General features: G+C 29.7%; 1 protein-coding gene across 3 annotated transcripts in view; it reads left to right on the forward strand.

Annotated features, from left to right (window-relative positions):
- Positions 1-17,533, forward strand: part of LOC117179880 (TLD domain-containing protein 2) — a 461,266-nt gene that overhangs the window by 248,215 nt on the left and 195,518 nt on the right. For 2 of the 3 annotated variants that reach the window (XM_033372055.1, XM_033372056.1), the window contains exons 1-2: positions 5,438-6,302; positions 10,040-10,777. The exons of the other annotated variant lie outside the window; for it this stretch is intronic. In XM_033372055.1, coding sequence (XP_033227946.1) covers positions 10,152-10,777 — 626 coding nt within the window. In that variant the 5' untranslated portion in view covers positions 5,438-6,302; positions 10,040-10,151. Of the gene's footprint in view, positions 1-5,437; positions 6,303-10,039; positions 10,778-17,533 lie in introns of those variants that run through there. 3 annotated transcript variants of the gene reach the window in all.

A 17,533-nucleotide genomic window follows, 5' to 3' on the forward strand; every position in this document is an offset into this window, starting at 1 on the left:
CTTTAATATTTCCTCATAAAAATATTCAAATTATTATATACAGCAATATTATAAATGATTGATCTTTAAAATTTATGATTTGCGTTATTCATTACAAAAAAGTGGGCAAGAGTTATTTATCATTACAAGGGTAATATTGTTTGCGCAAATTATCTTTTAATGAGACGAGAGTGAACTTGTTGGACATCTATTTTAATTAATCAGAGTCTATGAGTGCAATCTGAGCAAGAGAGTACATTGTTGAATGTTGATAATTATGTGCAATAATATATTCATTTTATGCAGACATGATGTAGCATTGCACTCCAGGTTCTTTGAATGGACTATATTTGTGGTCTGGCAAACTAGTGGTTTACCAATGTCACTTTGGGTATTCGACTGTCGTCCGAAGTAACAATGGTACTGTTATGGAAATTACATTGCTGAAAGTTACAGGGACAAATGCTCTTCAGACTTAATGTAGAACGATGTGGGAATTAATTTTAATCAATTTTAGAATCAATTTTGGACTATTATAATCTGAAATTTTTTAGGATATATACGTGCAAACTATCAAATTTATCGCGAAAACCTGAAAGAAAATTAAATTTGTTGTATAGAGAAAAATAAGCTTGAATTCAAACTGTTCTTTTAGAATAGAACAATATAATATATTTTACCCATTTTCTAAGTTTTGCATTACTTTCGTTGCACCCCAAAATTGTATAAGGTATAATTAAAATGTTCTTTTATATTCCCTAGGCTGTGATGGAATATTTGTTTCAGTTCCAAAACTCTTATATTTGTAATATTGGCATACATATATTGGAATATTGCTCCACATGTAATGCAATATTGCAGAAGATATAGAGGATCACTCATCTTCTAGACGGGTTAAAGTCAGTGTGACGCAAAACTGCCACACTGGTATTATAAACTGTAAAGTGCAATAGCTATACTTGTTTGGTAAATTGCAGTTTTACCTTACACGCGTATATTAAAAGTATGGTAGAATCCCAAAAATGTTAACAGTGTATTTTGATAGGTGTGTTATTACTCTCAATTTTTTCTATCAAGAAAGATCACAATTCGTTGCAGCGCTTCATCAAATTAGATTGTAAAAATAGTGCAAACTGAAATGTTTCATCTTTTCCTTAATTTCAGATAATATCAGAAATTTAAAAAAAATGTATTGTTCTTGAGGTCATTTTAAAGTTAAATTTCTGAAGAATTACAGTAATTTTATTGACATAATTTCATTTTTGTGCACTGTGCAATTATATAGATTTTTATATTAAAAAAGAGCACAAGTATTAATTTCACATATTACTCGTCAATAAAAAACAGAAATTAATATAAAAAGTTGTTATTTTTTTAACTATTATGTTATTAACCAAATTGTGCTGTTGCATTCACCAGAAATAGTATCCCAATAAGAAACACGTTTGCTTCATGACATTTATAACAGCGAATAGCGTGAATACTCTTGCTTCGAAGCTGTGCTAAACAAACAGTTGAGAGTTGAGTGACAAGCGACAATGTTTTTAGTTAAAATATTTACTTATTGTAAAAATACTCCTTTTTGGTTGAAAATTCAAGTGTTCTTTTGAAAACTCCTCTGTTTAGATTGAAAATTCAAATACTATTTTTTATCAGAAAATTCAATTATTTTAAATTCATCATCTCGGTTTAAAACATCATGTCTTTCGATTAACAATGATGAACATCTTTTCTTCTTTAAAAATTCGTCTTTTTTATTAAATTTACCTATCGTTTCATTAAAAAAAAAATTTCGGTTTAAATATGTACTATTTAGAGGGTTGCGCCGACAGACTTTTGATCGGTGGTGTCTGTGCACAGTCGGGAAAAAGTGCATTTTTTGGTTCAAAATACGATTCCCACTGAAACTGTGGATCGATTTGAATGTTTTTTTTAAAGCTGATAAAATTTCAAAGAAAGTTGTCGGGCCTGATTTTTAATTTAGTTTTTCATTTTTTTCATAAATAAATATAACGAAAAAAATGGCAATTTTTTCTATTTGACGTTCACGATGCTCGTCAATAATAGGAAAATTGTTGTAATCGCCGAAGTTTAATAGATTTACATTATATAAAGATATTCCATCATAATAATACAATAAACATAACAAATTTTTATGAACAAATTATTTGTGGAAATGTATTTTCTATAATTTTCAATTATGAAACAATTTCTCTTAAGACTATTCTTGTTAATATTATAAAAAAATTTATTAAAAAAAGTGCATTATCCAATCATTTGTCGTCAGAAAATTTCATAATTTGTTGATCAATTTTATGATTTTTTAAAGAAATTTAATAAACAGATATATTATTTGGGCATTTTGCGACGGAAAAACTTGTTTTTTCTTTCAATGTCAATCCTTTTAAATGAGAACCTTACGATAATTTTAGTAACATTCATAATTAGTTGATTAATTTTATGTTTTTGTCAAACAAATTTAATTTAAAAATGCATTATTCGAGCATTTGTCGAGGTAAAAACTCGTTTTCTTCCCAAGTCCTTTTAATTTCAGAAAATAAGTTCTTTTTTTTCATTCACATCGAAAATGTACCAGAGAGGCTTCTAATAGAGGTCTTGGGCGGAAACTGCTGATTTCGACCGACCCAAAACTTGTAAATGAGAGGCAAAAGTGGAAGAAGAAAGTAATTCTGCTAGATGCTGAAGCTCAAGACTTGCTCAAGACCAACTGTTTAAAAAATCATAAAATTTATGAACTAATTATGAATGTTGCTAAACTTAACATGAAGTTCTCAATTAAAAAGACTAACTTTGAAAAAAACGAGTTTTTACGTCGACAAATGCCCGATTAATACATTTTTTAATTAAACATGTCTAACAAAAACATAAAATTAATCAAATAATTATTAATGTTACTGAAATTATCGTAAAGTTCCCAATTAAAAGGTTTGACATTGAAAAACAAAACAAGTTTTTTTGTCGACAAATGCCCAAATAATAACAAATGCTGAATAATTAATTTTTTAATCAAATTTGTTTATAATATTAACAAGAATAGTCTTGAGAGAAATTTTTTAAATTAAAATATTATTTTCATTTGAATTTCTTGCAATACAACTTAAAAAAACGTTAAATTATTGAAAATTATAAAAAACATATTTTCAACAAATAATTTGTTAAACAAAATTTGTTTATTTTATCATGATGGAATATCTTTATTTAATGAAAATCTATTAAACGTAGGCGATTACAACAATTTTCTTATCATTGACGAGTACCGGGAATGTCAAATAGAAAAAATTGTCATTTTTTTCGTCATATTTATAAAAAAATTGAAAAAGTAAATAAAAAATCAGGCTTTACAGCTTTCTTTGCCGATACTCCGACGGCGCTGAATTCGAATCAGCAGCGGCGCGGTTTTTCAGCAAGATTAACGTTGGTGGCGGCGCAACTGGCTAGTACTATTACATTATTTTTTGAGAATTAATTTATTTTTTGTTGAAAATTCAGTTACTTAATTGAAGATGGAACCACTTTATTAAAAAGGCATTTTTTGTTGAAGTTTCATCATTTTATTTTTTATTTTGATGTCACAGTTTATTACCTATGATAGGTATACTTATTCCAGAGGTTATTTTTTTATTATGTACAAAATTAATCTCGTTCTTTCTGTAGCTTAGTTGGTAACAACACTAGACAGGCATTCAGAAGGCCTGTGTTCGGATTCCAGTGGAGGTAGAGGGATTTTTTTGACAGACTATAAAATATATAAATACTTTTGAGTATTAATACATACCAGTAGACGAAGAAAAATAACATCGGAGACACGCATAATTTTACTTGAAAATTCATCTATTTGGATAAAATTCGGTAGATTACCTTTTGGTCAAAAGTTAATTTTTTCTAATGGTCCATTTAACTATCCCAATTGAAGAGTCACTATTTTATTTGAAAATTATTATTTTTTAATTAATTTTTTTAACTAAAAATGTAACTGGTTTGTTGAAAATAAATCTGCTTTGGTTGAGGATTAAACTATTTACTCGAAACGTATCTTTGTGGTCAAAAATTAATATTTTTGGGCTTAAAATTTAAATGTTTTGTAGTAAATCAATCTTTTGGATGGAAGATGTATAGTCTTTTTTTGTTTGTTAAAAGTTGAACTACTTTGTTAAAAATTTAATTTTTCGCTTGCACATTCATCATTTGAGTTAAAAATTCATATGTTTGATTGAAAATTCATCTTTTCACTGTAAATTTAACCCTTTTTGCTATCGAAATTTTATATGTTATAGTTGGAAATTCAACTACCTTGTTAAAAAGTCATCTTTTTGTTAAAAAATCAACTGTTTGTTGAACAGGGCAGAAAAATGGTCATTTTGAATAAAATAAAAAAATTCTCTTCTAAAAAATTCAATATTTTTTTTCAAAATTAAACTATTCTATTAAAAAGTCATCTTTTTATCAAAAATTTAACTCTTTGTAGAAAATTCATCGTTTTCCTTACAATTTTTTCTCAAACTGGTTACAAATCTTTGTAGGTCAAAAATTCAACAATTTGATTAAATATTCAACAATTTGGTTTAAATTGTAATTATTTGGTTGAAAATTCTAATATTGTATTGCAAATGTAATTCTTTTGTTGAAAATTGAACTGTTCTATCATTTAAATTGATCATTCGTATCTTTGGTTAAAAATTGGACTATTGGGTTGAAAATTTAATTATTTGATTGAAAATGTAACAGTTTTTATTCGAGGTTCAATCGTCTTGTTTGAAAATTCGACCATTTGGTTGAAAATTCATCTCTATAGGTGAAAATATGAACAATTTGATTTAAATTTTAAAAATCCGGTTAAAAATTTAACTATTTAATAATAAAATTTAATTATTTTGTTGAAAATTAAATTATTCTGTTAAAAAGTAATGTTTTTATCGTAAATTCAACTTTTTTGTTGCAAACTCGTACTTTTGGAATGAAAATTCATTTTTTTTTGTTAAAAATAAATAAATTAAAAATTTTAATATGCAATATTTCTTAATATATTCCTTTGGAAAAAGATTCTTTGTTAATAATGTTTAAAGATTAAAATGCTGCTCTCTGAAGATTAATGTTCAAGGAAAATGAAAAATTGTTCAGAGAACAAACAGGTGATTTTGAAAATGAAGGTTTACAGCGACCCTGTAAATCTAGACCCCCCCCCCAATGATACCCAAAAATGTAATGAAAACCACCCAAGTGGCAACGTTGCCAATCTTATATGGCAGATTGAAGATTTAACGGTGGGGGTGCGGCCAGTTACAATACTCGCAGCGTAAAAGAGAGAGGAAAGTCCATCTCTCCCAATAAGTGCGAGAGAGACATCGATACCTTTCGAGTGAGAGAGACCGCGGCAAAGTGACTGTCGACGGTCTCACTGTATAAATACAAGCCGCCTCGCTGGCTGCCTCTTAGTGCTGTATTTCATGCTCGAAACGAAACTACGCCAGTCTCGCTGTCCCCAAAAGAAACGAAACTTTCAAACGCGTCATTCTTTCAACCTCACTCACCTGCACAATCAGAAAAAATCTCGGCCAACCTTAAACTTGAACCGGTGAGGCGGATCGCGGAATTCGGTTATTCGCTGAGTGTTTTTTTTTATCTCCAATGCCTTTTCACCAACTTACCGATGTCGCCAGCTCAGTGCATTTCGCATTCGCCGATTGCGACATCGGCGGAAATCGGTGAAAATATCCCAGGATATTGGTGATAGTATCAAGAGAAATCAGTGAACGATCGCTGAAATTTATTAGAAAATCTAGGAAAATTGTTTAAAATTGTGCGGATTGAATAGTCGTTACTGCATACAAAAATTGGATAAGCTGAAGTGCATTGTGCGGGCATAACGCACCTTAGCAGGTGGTTTAGTTGGAAAGGCCCAGCTTAGATAAAAGAAAGCGAGTGTTTATATTTATACTATAGTGAGTGTGTTGGTGTGACCAAACGGTCCCTTGTGTTTACATGTGTATGTGCATTTGTATTATATGTAGTACGAAATAAGTATACGTGTGTAATTTCCGTGTGCGCGGAAAATTCGCACAAGAGCATAGAATTGCATAGAATACACATATTTGCAGCAAAATACTGGCAAAGAGTTTCGTAAGACATCTTCTGGGATAAAGTGACAAAGAAGAAGAAGTAACAGCTTCCGTTTCCCGGACCTGACAATTTCAGAATCTACCAGGGCTTGCCTGTCTCAACATGAAGTGAAAAGGCGGTTGACCCACACAGCAGAGCTGCTTTCACCTCTGATTATCACTCTGAGATTATTTACAAGTTTAAAGGTGTTTTTCTAGCAAAGAATACGGTTTTCAAATCTTTTTTCTGTGCAGAATCGGATCTTTTAACAAAAGAAATTATCTGAATTCGAGACAGCAAAAGTGTCTTTCATGAGAACCGAATTCGGTTCAAACTTACCTTAAATGGAGTAGTATCTGGGTTATTTTGAATCAATTGACAGAGTGGCCGCTGGACTTGGGATTTTTGGCGACATGGAAAACCCGGGAAATGGCAGTAAATTTACCTTTTAAACAAAAAATTTCTAAATTTTTCGAACAAAATTGCTACGGTGGAGTAGACGGGGGACTTCGTTTAAAATGAAAAAAAATAGTTCTTCTATGATTTTAAAAATTAGAGCATTCTATGATTTTTAAGAATCGAACAAATTTTACTAATGATGTTATTTCAAATAAAACACATATTTTTTAATGAAAAAAAATGTTGAAACTTACATAAATCATTTAGTTTAACAATGATTGTTGCAATTGAATGTTGTTTTACAAACGCTTCTTGCTGAAATCGTTTAAACTATTTTTCAAAAATTCAGTTATTGTCTACTTTGAATACGGTAGATTAGTAGAGAATGTTTTCTCTAAAAACCATGATTTATTATAATTCAACCATTTTTTTCAATTGGTAAGCAGCGACAGAAAGTAAAAACTCAATTACAAAAATTATTTTTCTTGAGTTTTAAACTCTTTTCGTAATAGATCATGTCTAGCTAAACAAATGTCATCGTCAGATACTCCAAAGAGGCTCAAAAATTGCGAATTCGGAAATAAGTAGGCTTCCGCGAGCATTAAAGAGGCTTTAGCGCTGTCCTAAAACTCCCTCCTTGTTCTGTCAAACCGAGTTGGCGCCGATGATTTTAGAGTATTGAGCGAGCACGTAGCGAGGTTTCAAAAAAATACTCAATGTTTCACAAGTGCTCGTTAAAGCCTCTTTAATGCTCGCGGAAGCCTACTTATTTCCGAATTTGCAATTTTCGAGCCTTTTTGGAGGAAAACGAGTATGAAAAGCTCTCTCCAACCTCGCGCACAACTCTATTTTTCGTGACAGAGCATGCAGGGAGGACTTGCCGAGTATTAGGGTTTTGCCTCGGGAAAATGTAGATCCTTAATTAAAAATTTTGAATCTATTTAAGAATTTTCAAAAGTTTTAAGGAAATACAAAATTTTGTTGGGTATTCCTTTAATTTGCAGTTCAGTTTTTATTACGTCCAATGACAAATTTGTAACTTTAAGACTTTAATTTTTGTATCTCTAAAAAAATATCAATGCGTGCAGCAAAAACGAACTGAATTTTGGTTCAAGTAGAAGCTACATGGAGTAATTTAGAGTAAAAACTGGGTATATTTTAAACGAACTAAGGTTCTTTTGAAAGATCACTTTTGTTGTATTTCAGTTTGAATTTTTCAAGGTTTATGAATTACGCAAGAGATAGAAGCATTTCTTTGATAGAGATATAAAAACATAATCAGTGATTGATGATCGATGAATCAATAATCAATGAAAATATAAGAAAAAGATTCGACTGTCAAATTCTTCTTTTGCTCCCTTATATAATTAATGGAATTTTTTTGAATCTGATAATATTATTTCTTAAATTTCAAATTTTCACAGCAAAATTGAAAGGTGGCTTTACAGAACCAGATAACTAACATTTTTATCGAAAATTTGTTTATTACATTCAAAATTCGTAATAAACGAAAGCCACGTCGTGGTAATAGGATTTTTTTGAAATCTCTTTTTCGATACAATAATTTTAAAATCAATTTTGTAATAAAATTTAAGTTAAATTTTTTTGACATTTTTAACGTAATAAATTTTTGTCAACCTTGTAACATTTATATTTTTCAAAATTCTTATAATTTAATGAGATAAAAAAGTATTTTCTTTTTTTCGAATTTTTAGCAAAAAAAATGTATGTATTGTTTACCGCAATCCGCAGTCGAGCCTGCTCCTATTTTAGGTTAGTGCCACTTGGACATTGTCAACTTCCACGTCCATTTTCTCAAACATGCATAACTTTACTTAATCATATACTTTTTGGCATCAATTCAGCAAGAATTCAAATTAGGGTTAGACTTTTGTTTTATTTTTGAGAATTGATTTTGAATCTACAGCACGCTTTTTCACTCTTCTGGAAAATACCCTTCAATTATGTTGTTGACATATTCATTAAAATGTTCTAAAATTAGCCATTTTTCTGTTTGTTTAATATTAGATATTAAATTTAAGGAACTGTTTCGTATTACAGAATTTTCCGTAAGACTAACATAACGAGTCAAGTATAGCGTTAGAGTTAACATTACGGAAAATTCCATAACCGTAATACTAGCCCTTGGTGCGTTGTAAATGGGTTAGACTAACGGAAAAATTCGCATTAGTAGACAGTACGCAGATTTAATGGATTCTAGAATTGCAAAGGATAACTTCCGATTTCAATTCAAATTTGACCTTATGTTTTAAAGGCTTAAAATTAATATTAGTGATATTCATTCACAGATAATTGCAAAATGTGATAAAAAATATACAGAAAATGCATTATTACATTTGATGAAATATATTTTTTAAATACATATATAATATATTTCTTATTTTTATTTTGAAATATTCTGATTTTGAAAATTTCTTAAATTTAACTGGAAATAGACTTTTAATTTTATAATAATTTGAATTCTTAGTTTAAAACTTCCGGAAAAATAATTTTTTTAGAATCAAAAATTTGTTACTCTTTTAAAAAGACGATAGTTAAAAAGGATTTAAAAATGAAAATCTGAAGCCCTCAAAATTCCAATTCTGCACACCAAAAAAGAAGAAAATTGGCTTTTCCTATTTCAATTTTTATATGATTGTAATTCTTCAAATCCATCAATTTGAAATAATTTTGTTCCTCGTCATCATTGCTATTACACTTCCAAAGATAAAAAAAGAACAAGAAAAGGCTTCTGAAAATTGTTAAGTCCTTCTCAATATACTAATAATTTTATACAGTTTATGTGATTTTAACTACGAAAGTTAAAAAAAAGAAGACAAATGAAGGGTACTTCTACGAATTTATAAAAGAGAATGCACTGCCAATGGTCATGGAATTTTCCGCAACGCTACCCCCTTTTTTAACTCGTGCAGGGCTTTACGAAAAATTCCGTAACCATAGACAGTGCCAAAAAATAAATAATGTTAGAGAACCAGGGAAAAAGCTCTAATGCGTATCATATAAGAATCATTTAAATATAAATATTTAATCTAATCTTACTTTTTGACAATGTCAATATTTTCAATGAATACAAAAAATATAATGGTTAATAAAAGGATATTCCTTTATTCGCTGTGCGACAGTTTGGTTATGAGCTCTAAGTCGTTTTCTGAGATAGAAGCTTTAAATTTTTGGGGTTCGAATCTACCTTCTTACATATGGATATTTGTCAATCGTTCTATTTCTTTAAAATAATTCACTTCGGTTTTTGGTATGTCAATAATGGGGCTAAGGTGCTCCGAATTGACGCTCCTACCCAATACTGTCAAAGTAGAAAAATATTCTCATCAAACAAAATCATTGACAATTTCTTGTCGTCTTTTAAATGAAACTTCTTTTATTATTACTTTTTTTTAATGACAAAAACGGTTAATAAACTTGACTACGTGTTTTCTGAAGTTCTTTTCTCAAAGCCAATTTTCTTGAAAGGGTAGAAAGTGTCTGAATGTAAAATTCTAAAATCCATATTCTATATTTTCCTCAGAATATTATGCCGCGCGCTCCTTAGAATTGATCATCGAAGAAGCGGATTCTCGACGAGAACCGACGTGATTTCTTCGAGGGAAAAATCCTCGTATCAACTTCACTTGTGTATTATGGAAAGCAGGATGTACATCAGCGACGAAAGCACCGATTGCCAAAAAGGCGGCAAGTTTGCTTCGACAAATTCGATACCATCATTGGTTGAAAGTTGTCCATCAATAGAAGATGAGAAAAACAAAGAGCCAGTCGTGATATTAAGAAACGCGAAGGGCCGCAGGTACAGTGTCCTTGACGATTTAAAAGCCAGAAGAGATAGTCTCTTCCAAAGAGCGAGAAGAAACAGCATTTTCGAGGACAAAGAAAATTCCATATCCCCTGAGAAGGAAAAGAAACCTAAGGAAAAGGAAAAAATAAAGGAGAAAGAAAAAAAGGAAATAAAGGAGAAACGAAGAAGTAGTGAAGGTGCGACGAGACGTGGTTCTGTGTTTTATGTATCCCAGGACCTTCTTGAGGAAAATCGGGATATTGATGCGGATGAATGCAATGCGATTGATCGGGAGATTAAGAAGGGTCGAAGGAAATCGTGGCATCCACTTGCTGCCAAACCTCCGAAGTCTGATCGCAAACGAAGAAAGGGCACAAATGCTCCTTCTGAAGTTGGCAGCACGGAAGGCCTTTACCCTGTCAGACAGAAGAGACCATCTTGGTGGAACATATTCGTGCCTGATTCAGTCAGCAGGTATAGATCAAAGAACTCGATTTCTTATCGCTTTCAATCATTTATTTCCATCAGCTGTGAATTGTCGATTGAGATGTTTGCTTTAGTTTGTTTTATTCGGTAATTTTTCAGAGGTTTTTAAAGCCGGACTGTGACTCGTTTCCACCTTAGACCTCGGATTGTACGAGACTTTCGACTTTTAATAACTACTTAAAGAAAAAGATTTAAAAAGTTTACTACATGTTTTCTTTTGTAACTCTCATTGGTTTACAATTTTAACATGCGTTTTTGTTGTTGAAGATTCATCATTTTAGTTGAAAATCCATCTGTTTGGTTAAAAATACAACTTTGCATATAGACAATTTAACAATTTTGGTTAAAAATTCCAATATTTTGTTGGAAATTCAATTCTTAGGCTGAAGATTCAACTATTTTTTCAAAGAGTCATGTTTTTTGTTCAAAAATTTACCTGTTTTGTTTATCATTAGCCTTTTTTAAAAGAAAATTCGTACATTCTGTTGAATACTCATCTTTTTATGAAGAAAATATATTCTTTTGGCTCTACTCCTACTTGCGGCGCGGCGTCAATTCCCGGAAGAACTCTATCAGCGGGCCCCATATTTAGGGTTCACTGTATTTCGACCTGAAATCTAAAGCGTTTTATATCTTTATATACAATGTCACACCCGCTCTCGCCCTGCTCCCCTGTGGAACTCCAGGGGCCAGCAGTTCTAGGAAGACCGAGAACGGGGTGACTGAAAGAGTGTTTGGTGTAATGCAATTTTAAAATTATAAATTTAAGGTTAAATGGGTATATACATTTTTAAGATCTAAATATATGTGTTTTTACTTTATATTTAATTTCACTGGGACAAATTTAATTTGCACATCAATTAGGATCTTACTATATCATGTTAAAAAAATTTAAATTACCAAATATTGTTTATTTTTTTATGTATTTTTCTATCGAATTTAGGTGAGCGTATACAGAGCCTTTTTTGTAGGTAAAGCTTTTGATCTGATTTTCTTCGATAAAAAGCAAAAATATTGGAAATTGTTCTTCTTTGAAACGTTTTTTCTTTCAATTCCTAAACAGATTATTTTCTTGAAATTGTATGCGATTCTTGTCACTTAACCTTTTTTAAAGCATTCTAGTCGTTTCGAGAACTGCGTGATTTATATAAAAGTTTATTATTTAAATAATTTCATGCTATTATTTTTCCAAATTCATACTTAAATATTCAACTGCTAGACATTTTTGAATTTTGAAGAATTTATATTTTTGTAACTATCTTTAAATTTTTATCTTGAATAATTGAAACTCGAAAGTAAGAAGCACACAAATTAAATTACAATGAAAAATGTAAATTGCGACGTCAACGTTATAGCACAGATATGTTTACAATTTTTAAGTGACATACAACTTATTGCGTGATAAGGTGCCAAGCAACTGCTAATTTCAAGTTGACGCGTTTTCAGTTAAGGTTCGGTGTCCTGACTTGCTGTCGACATATCAGCTCCTAGACTAACTACAGTTACTTCATACCGATTATAAATAGCCCTGAAGATAGATTCACTCGCGAAATGCAAACTTCACTGAAACAGTTGAAGAAACAGTGGGGAGTACTCGAAAGAGGAAAGTTTGTTTTTGGAGGTATAAACATATCAAAGAAAACCGTCATCAATTAATAAAGAAGGTGATCTGGAAATTTGCTATAAGTCGCCCGAAAAAAATGTTATAATTCATTATCAACATCTTTCCTCTAAGACTTGCTTTCCGATTTTATACTGTTATATGGATGATTCTCTAGATTACAAATTACAAATTTCAAGATATACAATTGGAAATTCTTCAATTTATAAAGAATAAAATTTCAAATTATTCAATTTACATGAATTATATTTTAAAGGTATGTAATTTTACTATTTTTCTTTTGCATCGTTCAATTTTGAAGACTTACATTGGAAAATTATTCGATTTTGAATATTTGCAATTAAATACTCTTGAATGTTTAATGCGTATAATAGAAAATTATGCGTTTTTTAAATGCTTTTTTGGAAGAGTTCCATTTAGAAAGAGTTTACATTTATAAAATTAAAAATATTTTATCTTTAAATACTCTCTGATTTTGAAGGCACTTAATTTAGTTCTTCAACCTTTCAATTTAAAATTGGTTGTAATTAAAATGGTACAATTATTCTATTTAATATTTTTCAAATATAAACTCTCTAAGCTTGAATCAGTTAAATTTTTTACTAATTTCAATCAGTGCCTCAATTCTAGCTATGAAACAGTTATTTTTTACTAATTTATCAATAACAATTACTAACTTATCAGTGAGAACTACTGATCCATAGCTAGAATTTAACCCCTAATTGAAATTTGTAAACATTTGAACTGATTTGAATGGAGAGAGAAGGTTCTAAATTTTGAATTTTTCCATTTTCAATGCTTATCTTTTCAATTTAGTTTTAAATATACTTTAATTTTCAAATTGTTCAGTTTTAAGGACTTAAAGCTTAACATTTGTATGAACTGAAATTTGAGTCGAGGCTTTAATTCTCGTCAATGTTATTATTTTGAATACAGTATTTATGTCAAATTATTATGAAGTCTATTACGAATATGTCAATTCTTAAACGTCAAATGCGTCACTTTAAAAAAATGTCACATACATGGAAAAAATAAGCTTTTTATCAATACCAGCAGATGACTTTACTCATTGACGAAGAAACGGTTTTTATTAAACATCAATTTCGCACATCTTCAGAATGTTAATTTTCAACATTCGTTGTCAAGGAAATTTTTTTAGTTTGATGATGCCTTCACATAGAATCGATTTTCATAATTTAAACATAAAATTATGTAAGACAGTAAACTTTTTTTCCATGCAAGAAAATAATTCCGAACGAGTAAGAAGCAGGATTGTTATATACAATAATGATTATATTCATGAAAAATATTATTAGAAATTCATATGCGATTTTGTGTGTTTTTATCATTATTCAGTTAATTGAGTTATTGTATTTCCTTATATGACAGGTACACCCGCATTACGGTGAACAATAAAATTTTGTAGTCACATGAGCGCAAATGTCGACAACTGACAAAATGTTGACATTAGGAATGATAAACTTTAATCACGAGTGTGATTCACAGGAAAAGTGCATGTTATCTCAGAGCGTTAGCACTTGCAAATTAGGTCTCTGGTTTACCAGTTGAGGACACTGAACCAGTGTTAATTACTCAATACGGAAGCACTAAACAATTTTGAAAATTAACTTCTTAACAGTTAATATTTCTCATCTAGTTAATAATATAATAACAAATAAAAATATTAATTTTCACTTAATTTTCCTTAGTATTTTAAACATTTCATCAAATACGTATCTGAAGATAACGGAACCCGTTTTTGGTAAACACAAAATGTTACCTTTAAATTGTTTTGTTATAGGAGTTTATGCTATTATAGAGTATGAATGGATTTAATAAATGAATAATTCATTATGTAAATACTAATCTCAAAAATATGCAATCTTGACATATGAAATTAAAATTGTTGACTAATCTTTCACATGAGCAATTGTTCAAATACTCTGCAAATACTCAGATAACCCAGTAACATATTTTAAGAAGGAAAAAAGTATTCCCTGAAAATCTGGCATTTAAGCGACTCGGATTATGAAGAACAGGTTTCTCTCGTCAAATGTTCGAAACTGAAATGTTAAGAAAATGAATTTATATCCACAGGCCATAATTTTGTTCGCTATTTGCTGTAAATATATAAAAGAATTATTCGAACGGTATACAGTTTTGGAAGATTTTTAACTCAATTTTCTCATTATTGATAAATGAGTTTTCGTGAAATATCACAAATTTCATATTACATGATGCTGCAATTTGAAAAAAAGTTTATATCAGCTTTTTTAAATTCAATTGTTAACATTTTCAATGATGAACTCGTTCAGTTTACAATAAGTAATTCTAAAATCTTTGTCTAAACAACTTTCAATAGCTGGTATTTAATTTTAAGCGTAAAAAAAATGTTTAAAGCTTATCAAGTATAATTTATATGATAATACACAAACACACACACACATATATATATATATATATATATATATATATCTGTGTGTGTGTGTGTGTGTAGTTCGAGTACATAAAATACAGTTCTGATTCAAAAGACTTATTAATTAACCACATATAAACAAATTAATAGATGCGATGGCATAATTTGACCAAAAAATCAAAATCCAGATTGTTGAAAAATATAAATAATATAATTACCAAAATAACAAATTTCCGAAAAAAACAAAACATCCAGCATTTCAAATTATGAAAAAAATAAAACTACAATTCCGAAAGTGAATGTTAACGGAATTAGATAAATTCAGGAATACTAAATAACCACGAAATTATTAAATTAGTAAATTCTTGAATTCAGTAAATCAAGAAACTTTTAAATTCCCGATATTAGTAAATTAACAAAATTTCATATTTCCAAACCAATAATATTGAATATTTTTTATCTGTTTGAATAGTCGTCCCGAAATTCGAGATGAGTAATCAAATATTTTTTATAAGTTTGGGTAGCTACCCGAAATTTCGGGACTATCACCTTTTCCAACAACTCCTGAAATTTATCGGGACGACTAGAAATAGCATTCATTTTATAAACATGCAGTTTGAGCTTCAAAATAGCTTACCAAATTATTAAAAATGGTAAATTTCAGGTTTTAAAATAATTTTTTAATTTTATAATTTTATAATTTTGTTCATTTTAAATTTGTAAATGTTTCTAATTTCGTTAACTTTCACTTTCAGGATATTTCAATTTCGTTAATACACATTTACGGTAGTTTTATTTTCTCAGTAATTTAAAATTTCGAAAAATATCATTTGTTGGAAATATTCTATTTCGGTAATTATATTTTCAGTATTATTAAATATTAAGGATTTTGCTTTTTTGGCAAAATGAAGCCATCCCTAATAAATTTACAATTAAAAGCTTCTATTTAATTTCAAATCCTATTCAAATATTGTATCAGTCTTAAATATTAAATTTTTAATTTATACAATTTGATCATTTATCATTTAAAAAATAACACTTTTTTAACATTTAGCAATATTTGACTGCATTGAGTTTTAATTTATAAAGAACAATTGAATAAAAATGAAATAAAAGCGACTGAGAACTTAAAAAAAGTTATTTCTACTTTAAAAAGTGTTTAGTTTTAAACAAATTAATCGTTTAATTATAGATTGGCTTTTAATTACGCAGCTTAAAAAAATTCAACTCAAAATTATTTAATTGAAATTTGTTGAAATCTTCCATTTTATATGCGCAAATTATTGAATGTTTTAATTCAAAATTGGTCAAACTTTAATTTTAAAGTTTAAAAATGAGTTCCATTTTGAGTTTTCTAATTTCCAGTGTTCTAATTTTCAGTTTAATTTTTATTGCTTTAAATTAAAACATTTTTCTGCTTTGAGATTTCTGATTTTTCAAGTTCAATGACCATGACATATTTTTGTGAATCGGGATCAAACCGGGAAATGATCGGAAATTTTATTCCTGGATTGAAACGGTCTCCCTGCACACGTATTGCGCGACGTTTAGAAAACAAATTGCAAATTGTGCATTGTTGTAAAATTATCTTTGGCAGAAATGTAATCTATCTCTTAATAAAAGCAGTAAATGTTGATTGCCAAATTACAAACATAAAAAGTGGGATCCGTCTCAGTAAAAATCGAGTCAGCCGGGTTGTAAAAAGATCTTGAAGAACTTCCTGGGAAGATGCGGGCTTTTCTAGCCACATGATAGTGGTCATACTCATAAATGCACATATCCTCGTCATATCTGGCGACTTGATGTAAAAAAAGTCATTCAAGGGAATTCCTTATGAAGTGGGAACTCATTGCTCCTCTCTCTTGGCGTAAAAGTTGCAGTTAGACTTTAGAGACATCGTAAACCGGTTGCACGTCTTAAAATATCTTAACGATCCCGCAAGTTCCCAACCGTATTCCTGGTTTATTCATACGCAGACAGATGAGGCTCATGCGGACGCACTTGTCACGGAAGATGCACTTTTTCGATAAGAATTTTAATCGTTGCCATTGAGAAGCCCATTCTATCCCTGACAACCATCTTTGTTTATATCAAAGCAAGATTAAAACTTCATTCAAGAAAATGTTTTAATTATATTAGTTCGTAAGTTATTTTTTGTACATTTTTTTCTTCGAGAAGAGTTTTTAAATTTATAAAAGTATCTACATTACTTAAAAAATAGCTGAATAATGATTCAAAAATGAAAAGTTTGAATTCAGGGAATTACGGAAGAATGTGAAAACATGTTATGAGAGTAACTTTACTAGGTTTTTAGAATACGAAATTTAAAAAGCTGGACTTTTTAATTAACAACTATACTAATGTTTCAATAATATTTCATAAAAATAAACGTTCCGGGAAATCCGTAAATGTGGTGCACCTTGAAAAATACTTTCATAAATATCTGGAGACACAAGAAAAATTCTAAAAAATTTCCAAAATTAATTTGTGTTCTAGTTCCAGAAGTAATGGACGATACAGACGTTTCTTATTGCATTTTAATTAATTTCCCGAATTTTTAACTCGATATCTCAATTTTTATGGACGTAAGTTGTTGCGAAAAAATGACATTTACAGTCTGTCAAGTTAAAGCGTGGGTGGCTTTACTCGCAGTCGGTAAGGTGTATCGACATGATTTTGGTGTCAAAATATTAAGAAGAGCTCCCTC

Source organism: Belonocnema kinseyi, chromosome 9 (genome assembly GCF_010883055.1).
Source record: "Belonocnema kinseyi isolate 2016_QV_RU_SX_M_011 chromosome 9, B_treatae_v1, whole genome shotgun sequence".
Lineage (NCBI taxonomy): Eukaryota > Metazoa > Arthropoda > Insecta > Hymenoptera > Cynipidae > Belonocnema > Belonocnema kinseyi.